Here is a 26,458-nt window from a genome sequence, read left to right on the forward strand (position 1 = left end):
TATCTGATGTTTATAATAGCAAGCCATTGGAACTGCTAAAAAGAAAAACCCTACGCTGGTTAGCTGGTTTTAGCAGGTCGACAAGCATGTCTTAGAAGGCTTTTGGCAATTTCCAGCTTGGTCTTAGCTAGGAATACCAGTTGGAATGAGCTGAAACCATCTTGACCAGCCTAAGCTGGCCATCTGCTTTTGGCTGGTTGATGAGCATGGTTTTAAGACGCTTTTGGCAATTTACAGCCTGATCTTAGTTAATTAGGCTGAGATACCAGTTGGAATGAGCTAAAACTAACTTGACCAGCCTAGATTAAACTGGACCTAGGTTTTGGCTGGTCGACGAGCATACTTTTAGGAGTCTTTGGCTATCTCCAGCCTGGTCATAGCTAGTCAGGCTGAGATACCAATTGGAATGAGCTAAAACTAGCTTCACCAGCCTAAACTGAACCTAGCTGGTTTTGGCTGGTCAAACATGGTTTTAAGGGGCTTTTGGCAATTTCCAGCCTGGTCTTGGTTAACTTGACCAGCCTACATTAAACTGGACCTAGCTGGTTTTGGCTGGTCGACGAGCATGGTTTTACGAGGCTTTTGGTAATTTACAGCCCGGTCTTGGTTAATCAGGCTGAGATACCAGTTGGAATGAGCTAAAACTAACTTGATCAGCCTACATTAAACTGGACCTATGGTTTTGGCTGGTCGACGAGCATGGTTTTAGGAGGCTTTTGGCAATTTCTAGCCTGGTCTTAGTTACTCAGGTTGAGATACCAGTTTGAATGAGCTAAAAAACAGTTTGACCAGCCTATTAAATTGAACATAGCTGGTTGACAAGCATATTTTAAGAGGCTTTTGGCAATTTCCAGTCTTAGCTAGTTAGGCTGAAATACCAGTTGGATGAGCTAAAACCAGCTTGACCAGGCTATATTAAATTGGTTTTGGGTGGTCTTCCAGACCAGACTGGAAATGGCTAAAACCCCTCTAAACCCATGCTGATCAACCAGCTAAAATCAGCCAACCAGTTTAGGCTGGTTTAACTTTTTTTCAGCAAATAAACGAAATTTTAAAAAGCCACAAAGAACGTTATTTCACATGCATGAGCAAAACAATTCAATAAAATAAGTACATTTTGTTTATTTTTTGTTAACTTTTTCAAGAATTGTGAGATCAATGTTGCCAGATTTGGCGGGTTTTAATTTCAATTATGTCATTAAAACATGTCTGGTTGAACAAATTTGCGCGTTTTTGTGCATTTGGGCTGAAAAAAGTCAGCTTTGTGGCAACACTGTGAGAGGCAGATGTGTGTGTAATCGTATCCAGCAGATGGCAGCAGTGTTTGACCATCGAACGCCCGCTTCCTCTAACAGGTGAGCAAACTTGTATCACATTCAGGGAAATGTTAATATCGCTTATTAGAAGTTTAACTATGGCTTATTATATGTTTTACAATTATAGTATTTCGGAGAAATAACATAATAGACTTGTCGAAGAGGTAAAGAATTAAATGGACCCATACAAAAAAAGCAACTATATACTAATACTTTCTGATGATTTGAAGTGTTTCTTTTATCTTTTATCCTTTTGTAAGTCGCTTTGGATAAAAGCATCTGCTAAGTGAGTAAATGTAAATCTCCCAGTGTTTGTGTTGAACGCCATTTTGGCTCGGGTTGCCTTGACAGCAGCAGGCCTAGTTTCAGGTCTGGAGAATCTCAACCATCTCAACAGAAATGGATGCATGAATGTATGGTAGTACAAGTTGTCGATCTCTGCACAGTTATGTCGTTTAATGAAAATATTATTATAAGTTTTGTGTCCATGGCTAAGCCTAATCGTTTTAAAGACTACAGATAATTCTTCTTCTTAAGGTTTACCAGTAGTTTGCATCAGTTATGTTGCCTTACCGCCATCTTCAGGAATTATTTAATTGCTACATTATTACACCATTGTATTCTCAAACTCTTGATCTTAATCTAGTCCTGGTCAAAAAACAAAAACATCCAATATTTAACTTGTGCTATATTTCATATATCATATTTCTGTCATGTTTTTTTTACCAAGACTTTGTCTTTTGCCATGATGACAGTGGCCTAAATAACAGTATGCTAGTGATTTTTTAACATGGTATTCAGCTTAAATTTCAATTTAAAGGCTTAGGTTAAATAGACAGGTTGTTATAAGGCAGGCAAGTCATTGATTTGTTGTAGCCAATCTAAAAAACTTATGTCTTTAGAGGGCTTATACCTTAGCCAGAAATATACAAAAGGAAATATTGATTAAAAAGTTGACAACTGACAGTCAAAATGATGACAATCAATTTTGCAATTTTTCAAGTTACACATGCAGAATAAGAATGAGCTTTATACACCAAGTGTGTGCAAACACACAAGGATTTATGTGTTTGTGTGTATGGTTTACAAGAGCTTATGGTACATACATTTCAACAGAAGAGAATGGAAGAACCTTTAAATAAGTGGGAAATAAAGTAAACAAAAAATATATGCATCTAGATGGCTTATGTTCAATATGGGCATTGTTGACTTTAACAAATAAGAAATAAAATAAAAATAAGTATTTACATATTTGTTGTAGACACCATAAACAGAAAAGTGTTGTGCTGTTTATGACCCCAAGAAAACAGGTAGCAACTGATGTGCTAGCTATTTCAACTGGATATGGCCTGAGGTGAAAAACAATTTAAAGTGGCTTTTAAAGTTTAAACCAGGTTAATAAAAGTTAACTTGGCAAATTAAGTTAATTAGGCAAGTCATTGGAGTGTTTTTTCTGTATTCTTAAGGGGCTAATAATATTAACCTTATCATACAAATTTTCTGGTCTGATGAGTCTTGATTTCTGCTTCGACATTCAGATGTTGTGGTCAGAATTTGCCATCAACAACATGAAAGCATGGATCCGTCCTACCTTGTACCATCGCTTCAGGCTGGTTGTGGTGGTGTAATGGTGTGGGGGATATTTTCTTGGCACACTTTGGCCCCATTAGTACCAATTGAGCATCGAGTCAACGCCACAGTCTACCCGAGTATTGTTCCTGACCATATCCATCCCTTTATGACCACAGTGTACCCTTCTTCTGTTGGCTACTTCCAGCCGGATAACGTGCCGTTTCATAAAGCGGAAATCATCTCAGACTGGTTTCTTGAACACGACAATGAGTTCACTGTGCTCAAATGGCCTCCACAGTCACCAGAAATCAATCCAATAGAGAACCTTTGGTATGTGGTGGAACGTGAGATTCGCATCATGGATGTGCAGCCGACAAATCTGCAGCAACTACATGATGCTATCATGTCAATATGGACCAAACTTTGAGGAATATTTCCAATACCACACTGTAAAAAAAATGTTGCTGCCTTAAATTTTTTAGCTAAATCAAATTAACTTTTTTATCATCTCAACTTGCATCAATCAAGCTGACTAAAAATATTAAGCTCAACTTTGTATATTTTTAAAATAAAACTACAAAAAATTTCAAATCTGATTAACACAACATGAATGTATTTGTTGTCTTGACTTTTTGTCATTTTGTTTTTACAGTGCATGTTGAATCTTTGCCATGAAGGATTAAAGACAAAAGCGGGTCCAACCCAGTACTAGTAAGGTGTACCTAATAAAGTGGCCGGTGAGTGTATGCTTATTTCAAGACTTTTGTGTGAACTACAAGCTAAAATCTGTGCATGATTTTATAAATATGTATTCAATGGGGAGAGTGCATATAATCATAAATTTTAATCCATTAAGAAATTTTACAAGGGTCACCCGTAACTTGGCCCAAAAAAGTTCTGGTTATGATTCACTGAAAAACAAAATACCACCAAATACAAATTCAGCGCTTCAGGGGGGCAAACAGTTATATCAATAAGCTATTACTATTTCTAAAGAGCATACATTTTCCAAAGCCCTTTAAAACTGCATTATAGGCATGGGCCGCTGTGAGATTCTGACGGTATGATAACCTTGGATAAAAGTATCTTGGTTTTGTTATCACTGCTCTAAAATATCTCCTTTTAATTTCTGGGTAAAAAACGACACATTTTCCCTATATATATATATATATATATATATATATATATATATATATATATATATATATATATATATATATATATATATATATATATATATATATATATTTATTTATTTATTAATTTATTTATTTATTTATTAGATTTTAATAAACATTTAAAACAACTATTTTAGTGATCTTTTTCAAACCACGGTAAACCTTGAAACCAGTTTTGGTCCCATGCCTACTACATCAAACTGTTTTCAGGATTTCTTGAAAGTTATTAGAAGTGTCACGCATTCAAAAATAGAGCACAAAATAAAAATAGCTAATAAAATAAATGCACTTTGAATGTAAAATGATAAAATTGACCAATATTTCACATCTACTGTGTAACTTCAGAATCCACAGTAATGGAATAGTAGGCTAATCTGATTAATATGTGATCATTTTGGTGATATATATATATATATATATATATATATATATATATATATATATATATATATATATATATATATATATATATATATATACAACAGTTGTGTCTGATTCTCAAATCTGATTTGCTGATAGCCATGAGATATTCTGCAATATCAGAACTCCTACAGCCTCTTTACCCTTTGTGTATTACTCCGCCCACATACAGCCAGCAAATAACAGACACTACAAATCTAAAGTTTAAAAGATGCTTGCTCAACTGTCAACTTATGATTTGAATCCAGAAGAAAGTAGTTCCTCATACAAAAGGGTTTTTGAGACTCTCCATGTTTGATTTTGTTTTTATATACACAATTATGCCGTCAAACTGTTGTATTAACACATTATCACACTCGTAGCAGTGCGATATGGCTGTATATCGGCACTGGTGGGGGCACAACGCACGCCTCCCACCAGTGCCGATATACAGCCATATCGCACTGCTACTCGTGTGATATTGCTCATATATATATATATATATATATATATATATATATATATATATATATATATATATATATATATATATATATATATATGATGAAGATTATTGGTATATTAGCCTATATCACGTCACATTTACAGACATTCATTGGCTTTTAGATCGATCTACACTGGCAAACGCGTGCGCGCACACTCTCACACACACACATCCACACGCGCGCGCACGCTCCCTTCACCGCCCCCTTCTCTCTCTCCCTCTCTTTTTCTATCTCTCCCTCCGTTCTCCTCTTCTCCATCACTCTTGTTTTGCGCGTGTGTGATATGTGATGCGATACACGGGCTCTAACCATTCCAATGGCTCTCGTCGACCATGGACGGTGATTTTATTTCCATTTCTCTGTTCGCGTCACGGGAATATCGCTCCAGCGTCGACGCAGTCCACGAGCACACGGGCTTTGCTCGCCTCCTCTGACTGCTGAAGGATATTTTCGCATGTCGAGAGACTGAAGAGACACTGAGAGCACGTTCAATGCCGTTGGAACATGTCATATGTTCCCTTTCAAGGTAAGGGTTTGTGCTGCCTGCACCCTCGGTTTATCCTCCCTCAGTGTCCTCCTGCGCCAGAGTAACACTGATGCTGAGGCTCTCAGTGATGCAGGTGGAGGATTGCTGTCATTTTAGCACTTTCTGCGCGCTCGTGAGGGATATAGAGACCCTTCTGCTCTCCTCCTGACATTTTACAGTTTAAGTTGCCGCAAAACGTTTTCAGAGGGTCTCTGTATGTGTGTGTGAGACAGAGAGTGAGTGTGGTTATAGTGGAATTACAGTATCTCGAATTGTGGATGAGTTTTCTGAAGTATAGTTGACTCACTGCTTTGGAGGGAATGAGCTTAAAGGGATAGCTCACCCGAAAAAAATGAAAATGTACTCACTATGTACTAACCCTCAATTGGTTATATGAGGTCCTTTTTTTTCTGGGGAACACATGATATTTTGAAAAAAGCGTAAAACCTGTAACCATTGACTTCCATAGTATGTGCTTTACCTACTATGGAAGTCAATGGTTACAGGTTTTCAGTTTTTTTCCCCCAAAATATCTTCTTTTGTGTTCAAAGTGTAGGTGTTGAACAAGTGGAGGGTGAGTAAATGATGGCAGGATCTTCATTTTTGGGTGAGCTATCCCTTTAAAGCCATTGCATCTGTGACTAATCCGCAATAGGCAGGCGCATCAATACTTCAACAGTCACTTAACGTTAATAGTTTCCAAATAGCATATTGCTGTTTTATATACTCGAGCAAGGAACACTGACTATCCATTCATAATTTTCTTTTATGCATGTAATATTAATAGTCACTCTAGAGGCTGTGCTGAATGTGAAATCATGTCGGTTCAGCACATTTGAGCGCAGCAGGTTAGGTTATTGCATAATGTGTTTGAGGACAGCAAAGGAACGCCTTTACTGTATGATCTGATGAAGAAGGAAGGAGGATTGAGATGATGAGTATAACTTGCCTGATGACTGACCTCTGTCGGTTCAAAGTTAAAGTGTGGAAATTGATTTTTTATGGGAATATAATGCGTGTGATTTTCACATTAGCTGTTTCTAATATGGTTGGCTGATGGGATTTTCTTCTAATGTTTGTTCTATTGGGGAGAGTAATTGTTTTGGTGTTCTTGGAACACTTTCAACAGTTATAGTCTAAAGAAATGTATCATAATAAATGTAGGTTAACAATTTTATAATGTAAAGTAATGCTGTAATGTCAATTTCAAGACGTTTCTGCTTGTTATTGATGTCTAAATGCACATTTTACTGTCACTGCAGATTCAGAATATGGACAGTGCTGTACAGAATACCATATTTTCTGTAAAAGAGAGTTATCGGTGAAGAAGGAACACCAAAAGTGGGCTAAGTTTAGTCTAATAGATAGCATATTACCATAGGGATAAACAGATGAACGATATTAAATCGAATCACGATAACAATATATGTTAATAACAGGGATAACCTGTAGACTTTTTTTTAAGCATGTACTGAATTTTCAGCCATCTTTCATCAATCTGGCAACCACACTGCAGCTTTAATACAAGCATTTTCAAGACAAGCAATTGTTTTGTTTTGAGAAATAAAATGCCAAAATAAAGTGAATTTTTCTTAAACAAGCCAAATAATCTGCCAATGAAAGGGGTAAGCTAATTAATCTCCTGTCAAAATGAAAAACAAGACCCTATTGGCCGATTTTAATTTTTAAAATTTATATTAATTCATTCATTTTTTTTTTGGCTTAGTCCCTTTATTAATCAGGGGTCGACACAGCGGAATGACCCGCCAACTTATCCAGCATATGTTTTACGCAGCAGATGTCCTTCCAGCTGCAACCCATATCTGAGAAACAGACATAAGCAGGCCGCACACCAGAAGCGCCGCTTGGCGGCGCGCCGCGCAGCGCCACACAGCGCCACACAGCGCCATGCATTTTATAATTCTAAGCATAGGTTTCTATCAGGATACACACACCGGCGCCGCAAGTCGGCGGCTGTCGGCGGCTGTTGGCGGCGCCCGGCCACGGCTCAGGATGCAGTTCATTTTTTAGCCGCGCCACAGAGCGCCATCTGATTAGTTTCATGTTAAATATCATTCGAATGTGCGCGTCTGGTGTGTGATACTTTAAACTGTCATGTGCGGGCCGTGTCGCGTCGGCGCGCACATGACAGTTTAAAGTATTACACACCGGACGCGCACATTCGAATGATATTTAACATAAAACTAATCAGATGGCGCTCCGTGGCGGGGCTGAAAAACGAACTGCGTAACGCTAGTCACCATTATCAAATCAAACCGACCAATCACAAAGCTAGCACTATGGGTTGTCGCGACATGTAGTATAACTTTTTGAGAGGTGCATGGGTATGTGACCACGCGAAGGCTGTGCTACAACATACGTGTGTGCTTGACGCAAAGGTAAAAATACCTTAACAGAGTGAGGTCACGTTACTCCACACGCACTAGGGAAAGTAATTTAAAAAAATCGACCTGGAAAAATTTGATTGATTATAGGTTATTATGAATGTCGATTTTTATTACTTTTCGATAAATCGTTCAGCCCTACTCTGTACATATACATTTGTAATCATGTTCATATCTATATCTGGCCAAAAATATGTTATACCATTTAATGAACCCTCTAATTTTTGTGCCTCCAGTCATTGTTGGGGTACTCTTTTAAATCTGGAAGCATCAACAATTTATATCAAAATAATATAGTTATTCAATATTATTTTAGTATGAAAAATAATTATAGGAATTACATTTTTTTAATCGCCCAGCCCTACATTCTAATAAATAAAAAGGTTCAAAAGCTTTAGAAAAGGTAGCATCCCGGTGATAGTTTTGTACCTTTTTTCTTTTGGGATTGTTGCCAGATATATATACCAATCCAGTTGATTTTTTGTGTTTTTAATCGGCAGGTTTATGTAAACTATATAAGACTAAAAAAATAATAGTAATTGTATGATAGGGCTACACGGTCGCTCAGTGGTTAGCACTATCACCTAACAGCAAAAAGGTTGCTGGTTCGAGTCCTGCCTGGGTCAGTTGCCATTTCTGTGTGAAGTTTGCTCCGGGTGCTCCAGATTCCAACACACTCCAAAGACATGTGATATAGGTGAATTGAATAACTAAACTAGCCATAGTGGATGTGTGTGTGTATGATGGTGTATGAATTTTTCCCAGTACTGGGTTGCGGCTGGAAAGGCATCCGCTGTGTAAAACCTATACTGGATAAGTTTGCGGTTCATTCCACTGTGGCAACCCAAGATGAATAAAGGGACCAAGCTGAAAGAAAATAATAAATGAATTAATTATATGACGTTTTTGAATAAAACTAGCTAAATAATTGTGGGAAATGTGGAGTGTACAATTTTGGCAAAATCTTTTTCCCGACTCGAGTATTTTTTTAAATGGTTATTGCTGCTTGTAATGAATAGATTGACACCAGCAGGTATCAATTATTCACTAATTGTTCATTCAAGCGATCCATTCAGAACAGATGATTCATTCATTCAGTCTTTATGAAAAGGTCGTTGAATCATTGGATTTGTACAGATATGAAATCAGGAGTTAAATACAGCTATGGGGCGCACAATTATTTATTGGCACAACATTTAAATTATTGCGTCTAAAATATAGCACACTCGAGATCAACTTCTTGTTTGGTGAAATGTTGTGTGATAGCAGTCATACTCTGATATTCAGGAAAATATGAAGAAATATATTTGATTTAGGGCAACACCGTTGCTCAGTGCTTAACACAGGCGCCTAACAGCAAGAAGGTGGGGGTTATGACAGCACGGCATTTCAGAGTGTAATATGTACCAAAGCCAAAACTGTCATAAGCCCCTTTCACACAGTGATACCGGTAAATATCTGGAAAATTTCCGGAACGACTTTACCGGTATATTGAAAAAAGCACTGTTCACACAGGCGAGGACGTTACGGAAATTTTCCGGAAAAGAGCATTCACACATCCATTCCAAAATACCGGTAAATTCTGACATCATTCACCACAAATGAGCTTTAAACGGCTGCGCTTGTATTTGTAAACATTTGACTAAATTACAAACTCTGTGGATGATCAATATTGTAAACAACTTTCGCAGGATCACTTTCGCATGTCGAGATGTTCATAATTGTGCAGGCGCTCATAGGCGCACGCAAAGCTTGAAGGTAAACAAACAACGGCTTATCGTAAGCATCTCATCGATGATTATTTACACAGTTGGCATTAAGAAGAACATATAAGCGTTATCTGACTAACTTCTAGCAGCTAAATGTGTCTGGAAAAATATTCAAAGGCTTTTATCCTCACAAACCGCGCGGACGTGAATGCGTCTGACTGTTGTGATTGGCTAAAGCAGACGTCTCACGTCAGCACGTTCTAGACGTGCACGCGCTTATTACGGTAATCTTCCTTCTGCATTCACACAACGCAGCATTCCGGCAAATTGCCGGTAATGTTACAACTTCTCTTTCCGGAAAATAGCCAGAACGAATTTACCGGTATTTTCAAAAAGGACCTGTTCACACATACAACCTTTCCGGAAAATTGCCGGCAATTTTCCGGAAAGGTCTGTATGTGTGAAAGGGGCTATAGTCCAAATATTTGTACACACAAGTTAATAGCCCCTTTCACACATACAGACCTTTCCGGAAAATTACCGGCAATTTTCCGGAAAGGTTGTATGTGTGAACAGGTCCTTTTTGAAAATACCGGTAAATTCGTTCTGGCTATTTTCCGGAAAGAGAAGTTGTAACATTACCGGCAATTTGCCGGAATGCTGCGCTGTGTGAACGCAGAAGGAAGATTTCCGGAATAAGCTCGTGCACGTCTAGAACGTGCTGACGTAAGACTTCTGCTTTAGCCAATCACAACAGTCAGACGCATTTACGTCCGCGCGGTTTGTGAGAATAAAAGCCTTTGAATATTTTTCCAGAAACATTTAGCTGCTAGAAGTTAGTCAGACAACGTCTATATGTTCTTCTTAATGCCAACTGTGCAAATAATCATCGATAAGATGCTTATGATAAGCCGTTGTTTGTTTACCTTCAAGCTTTGCGTGTGCCCATGAAACAGCCTGTGAGCGTCAGCACACGCACATATTATGAACATCTCGACATGCGAATATGATCCAGTGAAAGTTGTTTACAATATTGATCATCTAAAGAGTTTGTAATTTAGTCAAATGTTTACAAATACAAGCGCAGCCGTTTAAAGCTCATTTGTGGTGAATGATGTCAGAATTTACCGGTATTTTGGAATAGATGTGTGAATGCTCTTTTCCGGAAAATTTCCGTAACGTCCTCGCCTGTGTGAACAGCGCTTTTTTGTATATACCGGTAAAGTCGTTCCGTAAATTTTCCGGATATTTACCGGTATCACTGTGTGAAAGGGGCTAATGTCAGGGAAAATGATAAATAATATTGTAATAAACAGGAAAAATCAAGAGAAACATAAAAATATATTGCAACTTTTAGTTTTTTTTTTTGCTATAACTTGTTTGAATTAAATGTATTATCCTTCTATTCCTAAATATGTTCATAGACCAAACTCTTGATTTTAATATCTGTTTAATAAAATCGCTTAAAAACTATTTATACTGAGCACTGTGTATATTTATATATAAATAATAGGGCTGCATATTGGAAAAATCTGACATTGCAATATTTTGTTTTACTGCAATATACATTGCAATATGAATATAATTTCTTTAGATGACTTAAATAGCTGTATTTGACATTAATTTAGATTGACTGGGATGATCAAGTCTTTCTCTATGCAGTGGATCTGCATAAATTATAATAGATTACAAGCAAAATAAACAGTAAATAAACGGTACTAAACAGGGGGAGTCTAACAGTCATTCTCATTTTCTTTTCGGCTTAGTCCCTTTATTAATCTAGAGTCGCCACAGCGGAATGAACCGCCAACCTATCCAGCTCATGTTTTATGCAACGGATGTGCTTCCAGCTGCAACCCATCACTGGGAAAGAGTCTAACAGTCATCATTGTATAAATAATTAAAATATATATATTTAATTATATCTTTATCTTTTATGGATTATATCTTTAATAAATAACCTAATCCTGCAATGTGACATTTGCAGATACACACATTGCGATATTGATGCTCAATCTGTGTATTGTTTAGCCAATATTTACCTCGTAGCAGTGGGATATGGCTGTATGTCGGAACTGGTGGAAGGCGTGCGTTGGCTAGAGGCTGCAGAGTGCCATAATGCCACCAGTGCCGATATACATCCATATCGCACTGCTATAAGTGTGATATTGCGTTTATGCAACAGTTTGACGGCACAATCGTGTGTATTAAAAAGAAAATCAAACACGGAGAGTCTCAAAAATCCTTTTGTACGAGGAACTACATTCTTCCGCATTCATTCACGTCTGAAGCTGTCCGTCAGAACAGCAGAAACCATTGCTCATTCACCAACGTCACTTTAGAGCTAGTATTTGAATGATTCTCTAGCGTAATATCCAAAATTATGACAAAACAGGTGGTTTTGCTGACATTTTAAGATGATAAGGCTGAACAACATGAAATGCCATCAGTCTACAGAGATTTCCCAGTATTTCTCTGTTGTAATCAGGACATCATAATAATTAACCCCGAAAAGGCCAAAGCAAAGCAAACACTACCAGTTTCTGTGGTATAAATACAGCAAATACAAAATACAAAAGAGAGATCCACTTAGAATGTCATTTACCTGATTTATATAGATTTTTTTCAGCTGTAGTTTGAAACAAACATTGCGTTTTTCTTCCCTTAAGGACTTACTATGTGGTCTTTGTCACCATCTTAGGGTGGAACGTCAACCATCACTTTCTTTGGTTTGCCCAGACAGGCTGATAGCTGCCGATACACTGAATCTCTGTAATTATAAATATTTAAATTAGGCACTCTCCTTTTAAATTAACTGCATAGTTGCAATCTAATAACTACATTCTCGACTAAAAAAGCTTCAAAAGTACATTATGTTGTCTAACAGATGCAATATTTGTCAAACTGTAGAGTGTCCTCTGCTTGTCGCTGTGTGTGGGTGGAGTACACAAGGGTGATGGGGTGCTGTTATTTGCAGAATATCGCTTTGCTATTAGCCAATCAGATTGAAGAACCAAATAGAACTTGCAAAAATATATATATACTGAAATTAAATGTTTAATATAAGAGTTAACTGCATGTTCAGTATTTCAATGATGTTGTAAATAACACATTTTGTCATTAAGGACTGTATGGAGACAGATTAGGGAATTTCTTTCTGGTTTTTGTGTGCATTATGTGTCAGACACTGAGTAAACGGACTGTGAGTAAGACTAGTCAAAGTTCATCAGCCTTTATTTGTGTATTTGCATTCTCATTAGCATAGCCATGATATTGAGCAGAGACCTGATGAATAAACACAGCAGATGCAGAGCTTCATATTCATTAAACTCCTCATTATTGATACATTGCACTCTTTGAACTATCATAGTGTACAGTAATTAGTGCTAAATTTTACAAACAGGTACAAAGAAATGCAAGAAATACTGAATAAAATGTAAACATTTCAAGCAAATACTTGAGTGAACCTTATTTTATTTGCAGCTTCAGAAATCACGTGCACGTGGGAGATTTTAATGCTTATAATTTCAGTAGCTTTTGGTGTCAACGTTTTGCTAAGCTTGCCATGCAACACTCTAAAATGCACATAAAACACTGTTTTAGTTTCAGAAAATATATCAAGACGATGCCTTAAAATGCTGGCTCGGTAGTTCACGGCTTTGCAACAGAGCTTCTGACTCACTTGGTCCGCAGCATTGCAGAATAAATCAAGTTCAATGCACTCTGGGGTTTTAATATTCACACCAGGACCACACGAGAAGCTTGCTAGAATTAAGCAAATGCTCTCTTATATAAAGTCAGCCTTATAGTAATTCAATTACGCTCAAATGTTTAGCCTACAGTTTGACTTAACAGGCACCTGTAGAAAAGATGATCTCCCCATTTTGATTGGTTTTATCTAGTGGTTACACAAATCTCACGGTTCAGATCACATTATGGATTTTTAGTCACGGATCGGACCATTTTTTGGATCAGTTAAAGAAATTACAGAAACAGCACTGCAAGACACTTTTGGTTTTGGAAAAGAAAACTTCAACATTCAGTATTGTGAAAAAATTACGTTTACTACTATTGTTGCTGATAACAATAAATGTAGAAATCTGACATGATAATTTGTGCAACCCATATTTATTTTTAGTCTCATTTTCAATAAATGATTCAGTCATTCACTCATAAAACTTCATGTTTCATTGCTGAATGTGTCATTTTTGAAGAATTATTCAGTGGCGTATTCTTGATGGCTGGTTGTCGCCACCTATTGGTTAAATAATGTAATCACTGCCTACAATTTTCATTTTTGAGCACATGATGGTGACTTTACCATAAACATCAGTGCTTTTATCTTAACTATAAACTGTTACACAGTACTTCTGTGTTATTTGACTGTTTGTTAGTTTATAACTAACTCAAAAGACTAGGATTTTTGCAGCCAATACTGAGTACCGATACCTTGTCATTGTGCTAATACCAAGTCCCGATTCTGATGCTTCAAGCTTTATATAACTTTGCCATTGCATAGGCACATTTTCTCTCTATGTATGAGATCTCGCCTTACCTAATGAATAAATTAAAGATAAATTAAAGCTCTACAAAAAAATAAAACAGATAAAAAAAGGTTAAAAAAAGTACTATTGACGATTACTATTAACATAACATTGCTCACATGTTGTAGCACTGTGGATGTATAACCGGGTTGTACACTCGTAAACGACACCTGAGATTGGTTCATGAGATCAGCGAGCGCCGATCGAATCATGAAATGGGATTATGGTTCATGAGATCCATGGGATTATCGGCCGATACCGATCAATCAGAGCATCCTTACAAAAGACTAAAGACTGAATCTCTTTCTCAGTTTTTGTGTTTTTCAAACACAGATTTGAAGGATTAATAAACATGCAAATCACAATCATTTATAATTTACAGTATGTTGTGTGGGTGCTGAGATCTTCACACTAGCACTTTTGGTCCCGTCCGGGTTCGTTTGACATCATAGTACGGTATTTTTAGCTAGTGTGTACGTGTCTTCTGAACTCTGGTACGGTTCACTTCTGATATGAATGCAATTGTACCAAATACTTTTTTTTGGTAGGATTGCATTTATTTCAGAAGTGAACCGTACCCGAGCCCGCCTGAAAGAGGTGGTCTGGTGTACAGTTCATGTGAACTCTGGTATGGTTCACTTCTGATATGAATGCAATCGTACCAAATAATTGAAATGACCCGCTAACTGTACAACAAACTGTCGTTTTCATAACGTTCAACTGTGTGTGTGTGTGTGTGTGTGTGTGTGTGTGTGTCTCATGTATTGTACCTTGGTGACAAGCGGGACTTAGCCAGGTCAAACAAACTGATAATTTCTACTTGTCTCCTCAAAAAACAGCTTCTGCAGACACTGTGTGATGTTCTGAATGTTCGTAATATTTTGCGGCTGATTGACGCGAGTCGCTTTCTGTATGTCCAAAACTAAATATATATATATTCAGTAAAACTGACATTGTGATATTTTGTATTTCTATGATATACAGAATATTGCAATATGATTATAATTTCAATATGACTTAAGTAACTGTTGGGGAAGAATTCACAGTTTTTGATCAGGATGATTTTGTAGAGAAGTGCATCTGTATAAAATATATCCAAAAAAATATATAAAAATGTTATAAAAAAATTAAAGCACAGATAAAAATGCAATAAACAGTGCTTTATGGTTTTTGGAGGAATATTACAGAAATTAAAGAAATTCAAGTATCAAATCTAAATAAACACTGTATAGTCCTCATTTGATGAACAATTAAGCTCATTTAATCTTTGTGAGACAGTGGCGCAGTGGGTAGCGATGTTGCATCGCAGCAAGAAGGTTGCTGTGCATGACTGTTTCCCAGTACTGGGTTGCAGCTGTATGGGCATCTGCTGCATAATAACATATGCTGGATAAGTTAGCGGTTCATTCTGCTGTGGCAACCTCTGGTTAATAAAGGGACTTAGCCGAAAATAAAATGAATGAATAAACTTTAGTGAATCGGAAAACTTTATCATTTCGTGTTCCCAAATGGTTTAAATTTGTCACAAGCCTTAAAAGAAACATCTGAGTGAAAAAAATCACATTAATAGATTATTGTTGATTTAGAATCAAAATGATTCAGCAAATCATGTGTAATGAGGTGTGATTTTTAGTTAATTATAATCCCAACTCAACATGGTATGTCCTGCGATGTGACTTGCCGATGCGCACATTGCCATATATCAGTGCTGAAACAATTAATTGTGCAGCCCTACTACAGATATATATTCAAATAACTGTTTTGAATGTTTGATAATAAGAGATTAACAAGTTTATTGCTGTTAATACTATTCTTATTCTTATTCTTATTATTTTTATTATTATTAACTATTGTTAATTTTATTAATATTAATTTTATTATTATTATTATTATTATTATTATTATTATTATTATTAATATTATTAATATTATTAATAATATTAATATTATTTTTAATTTTATTATTGTCATTATTATTAATTTTATTATTATTATTATTATTATTACTATTATTATTATTATAGCTATTTATATTCAGTGGATTATTGTTATCATTATTATTAATGTATTGTTATTATTATTATTATTAATGTATTATTATTATTATTATTATTATTAATGACAATTTTATTTATTATTATTGTTATTAATTTATATATATATATGTACTTTTTTGAGTATTTTATTTTTAAGTATTTTATTTCTCTGCATTTTGAATGATGTGTATTAAATATTCAAAATCATTTACAACGTCAAACTTTGGTGCATTTAAACAGAAGAGTATTAAGTCAGTGTAATGAACAGAACATGTTAATTGGTGTTTTCTGCTAAGGCAAGCATCATTTTTTTATTGTTGCTATACTCGGGGAACAAACTAACCTTATTAAACTTTGGTGAGAGACTCATCTTCATGAGATTGTTGAATTCAGTGTTACTTTTGTCATATTCATTCAGTGGCAGGTTTTTAAACCCACAGACTATAGGAATCTGCTATATTATAGAGGGCGTGCAATCATATACTGTAGTAACGTGCTAAAAAACCACTCAGAAAACCTTAGCAACTGCATAGCAGTGACGTGGCAACCACCCACAACAGTCTAGCTTTGTGTGGCGTGACTTTTGCATGGCTAAGCACCAGTCACATTTTCTTCAGAAAATGTGAAAATCTAGTTGGTCTTCTTGATATAAGTGAATAATGATACTGTATCTAGATTGTTTTCTATAAACACCCAGTCAGCAATGAATCCCCATTAATGAATTGTGTTCTAACATACTATCACGTTTTTTATTCTTTACCAGCGTTAAATGAATAGTTCATTCGAAATCCAAGATGTACAGTACATGTTAAACATCAGTGGAATATTATAGAATATTTTTAGCTGGAATCCTGGTCATTGGTGATTCCTACTGACACTTTCAAAGTCAAAAAAAGTATAATAAACCAAAACAAAATGAATACAGAGACTTTAGATGTCATTATTTGAGTTCATTACAGCTCAGGAGCTATTAATGCACTGTTAATTTATGTTTTTATTTTTTGACTGTCAAAGTGCTGGGAGTCACTGACTTGCATTTAATGAATTAGGAAAGTTCACAGTTTCAGCTAAAAGTCATCTTTATTGTTCTGCTGAAGAAATCATTTGCCTGAAGATGAGTAAACAACAAACCTTATATTTAGTTCTGCATGTAGAACAGATTGGGCATAAAAAAACATCTCTGTACATTTGACAGTATGGGTGACCACACTCAATGTGTAATGCACTTGTCTTTTTCCATACTGATGCTATAGTTCTGTGAAGCTTTTTTTGGTAAAAAGAACATTTTCATGATCTAAAGAAACATTTTTTTTTTCAATTACAAATGAATGTGGACTAGAAATGTTCCAGATTTTGCAATGATGTAGTAGTTTTTAAAGCAGGGGTGTCAAACTCAATTCCTGGAGGGCCGAAGCCCAGCACAGTTTAGTTCCAACCCTGCTCCAACACACTTACCTGTAGGTTTCAAACAAGCCTGAAGGACTCAATTAGTTTGATCAGGTGTGTTTAATTAGGGTTGGAACTAAACTGTGCAGAGCTGCGGCCCTTTTGGAGCTGAGTTTGACACCTGTGTTTTAAAGGAACCAAAGATGCGCTTAGCATTTTTTATTTTCATCTTTACACTTAGCAGTAGGGCTGCACAATTCTGGCTAAAATGTGAATCATGATTTTTTTTGCTTAAAATCAAGATCACAATTTTCTCACAATTCTGTAGATGTAAAATAAAGGTTAATATGATTAGCCTAATATTATTGTTAATTAACAAACATATGATTAAATAACACTAATAATATTAGGCCTATGTGTAGGTGTACTGTTGCTTAAAATCCTTTAGCTGATAGTCAATAAAAGTCTCTTTGCTTAAAGTGTTGAGTTGAATTTTCAACACCAAAAACAGAGCAGGCAGAGCAGCGATCAACATCCCATAGTGCAAACGGTGCAACAGTGAACACTAAATACGCAAACTGTTACCTAACAGATATTTATTTACAGTGTAGCTTTCATTTGACTGTTATTAAGGGGAATATTTAACCTTTGTTTGCTCAAAATCACAATTCTGTAGTTACATTAATATGATAAAGTGAAAGTCCCAAATAGTTTTTTGTTTATCGGATAAATAAATGACCAAAATTCATCAAAAAGTTTTCAGTGCTTAGTTGAAAACGATGTTTGGCACCCCAAGAGTGTATGTACAGGGTGGCCCTACTGACAAATGCATGTAGTTAAATTGGTAGCATCACTACTCTCAGCGTACTTCACTCTGTTCTTTGTAATGTAGGCCTGCTATATGACTAATACCTTGAACTTTTTTCCATTAACTAGCCTGCGAGGGATTTGAACTTTTCCTCTGTGTCAAATTACATGCTGATGTAGCAGCTTATGATATAATTGCACTGAAATTAATACAGTTATATGAAGCCTACACAGTGGCATCTCACACCGAGGAGCCATTCGTTCCGCGCGAGGCCAGCGAATGCGAGTCCGTGCGTTCGTTTTCACTGGAGACGGCCATCAGTGAGAGTTATATTTAAAGCTCTTATGCTGAGAGCATTGGCCAGCTGACACCGTTAAACTACAGCTGTGCCTCAGCAACTTTTAGAGAATCTTCAGGGAGGAAAAACGCACCAACCGCTCTCAATTGCCCAGATACCAACAGATTTCTGCATCTCACTATTTGGCTTTTTAAACACCACTTTGTTTGACTCTCACTTTTTTTTAGATGCTCGTCTGCCACTTTCTGACAGGGGATAACGTCTAGACTTCAAAAAACAAACAAACAAACAAACAAACAAACAAACAAACAAACAAACAAACAGCCATGTACTAAATGATTTCAAATTGCTAAGTCTTGTTCTCTAAAAAAGAAAGTGAATTTATACTTACACTCACCGGCCATTTTATTAGGTACACCTGTCAAACTGCTCGTTAACCCAAATTTCTAATCAGCCAATAACATGGCATCAACTTAATGCATTTAGGCATTTAGACAGGGTCAAGGCAATCTGCTGCAGTTCAAACTGAGCACAAGAATGGGGAAGAAAGGTGATTTAAGTGACCTTGAATGTGGCATGGTTGTTGTTGCCAGACTGTCTGGTCTGAGTATTTCAGAAACTGCTGATCTACTGGGATTTTCACGTACAACCATCTCTAAGGTTTAAAGAGAATTATCTGAAAAAGAGAAAATATCCAGTGAGTGGCAGTTCTGTGGGTGCAAATGCCTTGTTGATGACAGAGGTCAGAGGAGAATGGCCAGACTGGTTCCAGCTGATAAAAAGGCAACAATAACTCAAATAACCACCCGCTACAAAAGAGGTCTGCAGAAGAGCATCTCTGAACGCACAACATGTCCAACCTTGAGTCAGATGGGTTACAACAGCAGAAGACTAGACCAGATAGTAATCTTGTCATCTAAGAACAAGGACTAAGGCTACAATTCGTACAGGCTCACCAAAATTGGACAACGGAAGATTGGAAAAACGTTGCCTGGTTTGATAAGTCTCGATTTCTGCTGCAACATTTGGATGGTTGGGTCAGAATTTGGTGTCCATCTGGCTTTGTATCAACGGTTCAGGCTGGTGGAGGTGGTGTAATGGTGTAGAGGATATTTTCTTGGCACACATTGGGCCTGTTAGTATAAAATGATCATGGTTTCAACACCACAGCCTACTTGAGTATTGTTGCTGACAATGTCCATCCCTTTATGACCACAGTGTACCCATCTTTCGATGGCTGCTTCCAGCAGGATAACTTGCCATGTCATAAAGCGTGAATCCTCTCAGACTGGTTCAAGAAACCAGTGAACATGACAATGAGTCCACTGTACTCAAATGGCCTCCACAGTCACCAGAACTTAATCCAATAGAGCACCTTTGGAATGTGATGAAAGGAGAGATTTGCATCATGGATGTGCAGCCAACAAATCTGCAGCAACTGTGTGATGCTATCATGTCAATATGGACCAAAATCTCTGAGGAATATTTCCAGTACCTTGTTGAATGTGCTATAAAGGATTAAGACAGGCAAAAGGGGTCCAACCCAGTACTAGTAGGTGTACCTAATGAAGTGGCCGGTGAGTGTATAAAATGTTCTATATATTTATACACAGAGGTGTAAAGTAACACATTACAAGGACTTAAATTACTGCATATAGAGTTAATTTTCTCAGAAGTAGTAATTTATTAAGTAGTATTAATATTGTGTACTTTTACTTTCCCTTTGTTGATTCTAATTGGGAGAGTTTGTTTCTTTAGTTTGTTTTTTTGTGTTGTATTTATCGTGTTTTTCAGTCATTTCAGAATGCCACTTTATTTTCACTCGTTTAATCAGTGTGTGAGACAGTAATTTCAGTCATTTGTTTTCTTTTTGACTTAGTCCCTTTATTAATCAGGAGTCGCCACAGCGGAATGAACCGCCAACTTATCCAGCATATGTTTTATGCTGTGGATGCCCTTCCCTTCACTGGAAAACATGCATACACACTCATTCTTTCACATACACTAAGGACAATTTAGCTTACCCAATTCACCTATAGTGCATGTCTTTGGACTGTAGGGGAAACCGGAGCACCCAGAGGAAACCCACACCAACACAGGGAAGACATGCAAACTCCACACAGAAATGCCAACTGACCCAGCCAAGGCTTGAGCCAGCGACCGTCTTGCTGTGAGGTGATCGTGCTACCCATCACGCCACTGTGCAGCCGAGACAGTACTTATGTGTGTCAAACATTTTGGTGAATTACATTTGTTGGTGTTGGTTATATTCAAAAAAAGAGAAAATGTTTAGCGATGATCATGCTCCATTTTAAATGGCACAAGATGCCATCTGACGGTAATGGTAAATGACTTACAGATGTTGTTTTTCATTCCTATTAGATCACATTTTTTTAAAGTAATCAGTCCAGTAGGTGGCGCTGATCAACAACAGTATTAGCTCAAAGACTTTCGTTCATTCGTTCATTCATTCATTCATTTTCTTTTCGGCTGAGCCCCTTTATTAATCTGGGGTCGCCACAGCGGAATGAACCACCAACTTATCCAACACGTTTTTACGAATGAACTTCCATCTACAACCCATCACTGGGAAACCTCCACACACACTCATTCACACTCATAGCCTACCCAATTCACCTGTACCACATGTCTTTGTGTAACCCCACCGGTCCTACACCACCCAACCCGCTCCGAGCTGGGATCGAACCAGCGACCTTCCGCATGGGAGTCAGTTGCTATACCAAGGAGGCTAAATACCATGGCCTCTAGCGTCTGTCGCTAGAGCACCTTTAGAGGTCAGTGGAGTGAGGTTTACCTGCACAGCACACACTAGCTGGCCTCCGTTACATTTGGACTGTGGGGGAAATCGGATCACCGAGAGGAAACCCACGTAAACGCAGGAAGAACATGCAAACTCATAGAAACGCCAACTGTCCCAGCCGAGGCTCGAACCAGTGACCTTCTTGCTGTAATGCAACAGCAGTACCTACTGCACCACTGCATTGCCTTCAGAGACGTTAAAGCAAATAAAATAGATTAAAACTATCGTTTCGAAGCTGTCCAAATGTGACTCTATATACATCAAGCTGCCAATCAGAAGTTTGAAGCAACCTCCTTACACATTCACACAAAACATAATGAGTAATTTTGCGTTCTATAAAAAAGTTCTATATTGCTAATGATAAAATATCCCATTCCTATTTTGCAATGCAAATATGAATGCAAATACTACAAGCTGTGAAAAGAAGCCTATAAAAAGCTTAAGCATAATTTGTTTTCAGATGCACTTTTTTTTATATCTAAGGCAGTGACACTTTAAGTATGGCTCAAGTGTCCAAAATCATTTGTTTCAAGGGTTGAAGTGCGGCAGATATCATGTAAAAGATCGAGTTTTTGCAGTATTAGCACATAGAGACAGATGACAGATGCAGTAGGTAGGTGGAGTGTGGCAGACTGCCGCTTACTGAAGAATGAAGCGCACTGTAATTGACTGTAATCAAGTGTACACATACAGTACAGTACGTGCAGCCTGGGCAGTGCAGAGCCAATGGACCCCTGCATACTGGCATTTAATTATAGCATTGATTAAATGGTTTAATCTACATGCATGCCTTCGTAATGCTATGTGTATTCATGCTATGAGGGTGTTTGCAGGGTTTTGATGGTCAGCTAGAAATACATGATTAGGAGGACCTTCAGTGTGGTATAGGCATGTCCTCTATGGTCTTTGATAATACATGTTTTTATTAAAATTATTTATTTTAATATTTTCTTTTCCAAAATATAAAAATAAAATATATAAAAAGACGTCACGGTGGTGCAGTGGGTAGCACGATCGCCTCACAGCAAGAAGGTGGCTGGTGTCGACCTCGGCTGGGTCAGTTGGCTGGGTTGGCAGTCGGCTGTGTCCCCTGATTAATAAAGTGACTAAGCTGAAGGAAAATGAATAAATGAATGAATGAATGAATGAATGAATGAATGAATGAATGAAAGTATCTAAAATAAAAACACTATTAAAACTTTGGTGCTCAGTAAAATAAAAAGCATATTTTCCATCTTATCAAGACATTTTAATATGAAACTATTTTTGATGATGACATTTGATAGATAAGCCTAAATATAAACATTTTCATCCAAATGATTTTTATTTACATTTATATCACAGATAAAATATTATCTACAATTAAATAATTAATTATAATTATAAATAAAATAACTAAGCTGAAAAGAAAATTAATGAATGAATAATTATAATAAAACAATATATATATATATATATATATGTGTGTGTGTGTGTGTGTGTGTGTGTATATTTGTGTGTGTGTATGTATGTATATATGTGTGTGTGTGTGTGTGTGTATATATATATATATATATATTATATATATATATATTTACTTTTAAATACACAAGTGTGATATTATAAAGAGATTTAAATATGAAACAATTGTCATGTATACAATTGAAGAGCAAGTAAGTTTTCACAGTATGTCTGATAATATTTTTCTTCTGGAGAAACCCTTATGTGTTTTATTTCAGCTAAAATAAAAGCAGTTTTAAACACCATTTAAAGGACAAAATATCAGCCTCTTTAAGCTAGATTTTTTTTGATAGTCTAGTCAAATATTATTTACTGTCATCATGGCAAAGATAAAATAAATCAGTTATTAGAAATGAGTTACTAAAACTATTATGTTAAAAAATGTGTTGAAAAAATCTGCTCTCCGTTAAACAGAAATTAGGGAAAAAAATAAACAGGGGGGCTAATAACTCTGACATCAACTGTATATGGGCAATTCCATGCAAATGTCAACCTTGTCATAAAAAAATAATGCAGTTTTCACCAAAATAAAAAATATCAAAATAACCGTTTCTACGTTTTTTGTGTTTGTGAGTTTTTTGCAGTACTTTAAAAATACTCGTAAAGGTATCTGTCAGTATTTCAAACTATTATATTTAATTTGCCAAAATCACACAAGTGGCAATTTCACAGCTGTCACATCCATAACGGAGATGTGTCACATCCATAACGACACTTTTTCTTCATAAATGCAAAAATGTCAAATAAAATAAAATCAATCATTTTAATTCTATAGTGAGCCGACTTGTGTCTCTTGGGTTGTGCAGTTTAACTGTCAGAATTTCTAAATAATCTGTTGTTGACTGTAAATTCGCAAACTTTTTTTGTCACATCCATAACGCATGTTTATTTTCCTAATTTAAAATATAAAACATGTTTACATATTGATATTTTTCTGCTCCCAGAACTCTGTGGTGAGCTGTTTTTGAAAATATAAACAGAAGTTTCGATATAATGTCAACATATACTTTCTGTGTGAAATTATGTTTTGAGTTTTTACTGCAAATGTCACATCCATAACGCTGGAATTGCTCATATGTAAGAATACAAAGTTAGGATAGTTTTTAAAATAACATATATACTCAACTTTAACATTTGTCATTTTAATTAATTGCATATTAGGAGAAAACATAAAGAAAACCTTGTGAAAAAAGAAACATTTATCAACATGATTAAGAGTTATTTATAACAATACTTCATTTATTTTAGTGATTATTATTTATTAATCTATCCTTGATGTCAGTACTGAAAACAACCGCTTGATTTCAAGACTTTGCTCAAATCACAAACCCTAAATATAATCAATAAAAAAGTGATGCTTTTAATCTGGAAGAGTGAAACAGTGTGTTCTTTTATGAGATCTGAATAAATAAAGCCCATGGGAATTGTGTATTAATATTGCAGGGCTGCATTAGTGATGGAGCGATGTCTCCACAGAGGTGATTTCTTTCATAGACTCCTATGGCTCTAATTCATGTCAGATTTCCATATTTTCATCAAAACACTCAGGTGCTTTGGGAGTGGAAAGATATTAGAAGCATTCATTATCCTTTGAATATTATCTTAAGGAATTAATCAAATCTGCAGCCTTTAGGGTTTTTTGCATGACTCTAATTGACAGTTCGGTCTTGTTTTTTGTTTTGCAGTTTTTCTGATATAAATGATTTTTACTGCAGTGTTTGCTTGCATTTCAACAATTGATTAAGTTTTAGTTTGCTAGCATGTAACTGTTCTTGTAAATAATGCATGTGTGCATGAGGATCTGTTTACAGTGACTAATGCGGCGCCTTTAAATGAGTTCAGGAAGGATAATAAGCGTGCAGGATTCATCTGTAAAGACGTGTCTGCAGCTCTGCATGAAAAAAAATGTGTTGATACTGAAGTTTTTCTCCTCGTGCTTTCATATTCATTCATGTTTTCAGAATTTTGTGTTTTGGTTTTAACTTTGATGCTATTCCCCATATGTTACTCACATTCAGCTTGCCATAAATGAAGAAACTGAATTGATTTGAGTGAGTTTTACCAGGCTGATCTTACGAGGTATCAGTTTAGTCGCTTATTCGTAAAATTTACGAGATCAGTCGTATGAAAATATACGTTTTTAAAAGGAGGTGTAGCACCAAACCCCACCATTAAACCCAACCGTCAGTTTAAAAAGATGATTAATCAACTTTTTTTTTTTTTTGCACAGCTCTAGTACAAATTCATACTATTCATTCATTCATTTTCTTTCGGCTTAGTATATATCAGGGGTCACCACAGCGAAATGAACCGCCAACTATTCTGGCATATGTTTACCTGAAACTTACTGAAAACAAGTTGTTAATACTATTAAGTCCTTTTAATGTCTGGAGAATTGGAATAATATGAGAATAATGCCACCTCAATGTATCCAGTTGTTAAAAGCACTTTAAATATAAACGGTTCAGCACGATAGTGGAAAAGCAGCTATCGTTTATCATTATAGGTTTATCCACACGGAATCTGCATGTGCGGAAATATGCACATTTTTAAATCCATCATTCAGTATATATTTACTTATGCAAATGTATATTTGTTCCATTTTTATATTAATTTCAGTAATATTATTAACTAGTATGCAAATGTTTACATGATTTATTTACAATGAAGTTTGTAAAGTAATATTTTCTGTCTTGTAGTAGATCTATGTATATGTAAATATATTTACTTATGCAAATGTACATTTATTCCATTTTTATATTAATTTCAGTAATATTATTAACTAGTATGCAAATGTTTACATGATTTATTTACAATGAAGTTTGTAAAGTAATATTTTCTGTCTTGTAGTAGATCTATTTTGTGAGTAAATATATTCATTTACATTGTAAACCTTAAATAAAAACTTAAAAAGGTTATTTTTTATTTCTTGTTTTAAGTTTTTAGTTACTATACTCCCAAAATCATTCTGCATACATCCCCAGATGGCGACACGGTGGCGGCTCATCGTCGTTTCACAGCAAGAAGGTCACTGGTTTGAGTCTCAGCTGGGTCAGTTGGAGTTTTTGTGTGGAGTTTGCATGTTCTTACTGTGTTGGCATGGGTTTCTACCGGGTGCTCCGGTTTCCCCCACAGCCCAATAACTTGCGCAATAGGTGAATTGAATAAACTAATGTGTATGGATGTTTATCAGTACTGGGTTGCAGCTGGAAGGGCATCCACTGTGTAAAACGTATGCTGGATGAGTTGGCTGTTCATTCCTCTGTGGGACCCCTGATAAATAAAGGGACTAAGCCGAGGGAAAATGAAGGAATGAATAAATCCCCAGATTCTTTATTTATTTAGTCAAAGTTCTGCGCAGAAATAGCAAAAAAATGTTTGCAGATCTATCCGAAACCATCTGATTTATTCAATGGACATCCAGCAAACATTCAAGATTTTGACATTGAAGTAG

The 26,458-nt window shown here is 36.1% G+C and overlaps 1 protein-coding gene across 46 annotated transcripts in view; it reads left to right on the forward strand.

Annotated features, from left to right (window-relative positions):
• The first annotated feature begins 1,243 nt into the window (after positions 1-1,243).
• syngap1b (synaptic Ras GTPase activating protein 1b) overlaps positions 1,244-26,458 on the forward strand; it is a 242,814-nt gene continuing 217,599 nt past the window's right edge. For 42 of the 46 annotated variants that reach the window (XR_012391298.1, XM_068213845.2, XM_068213844.2 and 39 more), the window contains exon 1: positions 5,231-5,497. Coding sequence is in view for 42 of the 46 variants with exons in the window: in XM_068213845.2 (XP_068069946.1) it covers positions 5,476-5,497 (22 nt within the window). In the remaining 4 variants the exon portion in view is untranslated. Of the gene's footprint in view, positions 1,356-3,540; positions 3,626-5,157; positions 5,498-26,458 lie in introns of those variants that run through there. The other 4 variants (XM_073924455.1, XM_073924465.1, XM_073924466.1 and 1 more) reach the window with 2 other exon arrangements.

Source organism: Danio rerio, chromosome 16 (genome assembly GCF_049306965.1).
Source record: "Danio rerio strain Tuebingen ecotype United States chromosome 16, GRCz12tu, whole genome shotgun sequence".
Classification (NCBI taxonomy): domain Eukaryota; kingdom Metazoa; phylum Chordata; class Actinopteri; order Cypriniformes; family Danionidae; genus Danio; species Danio rerio.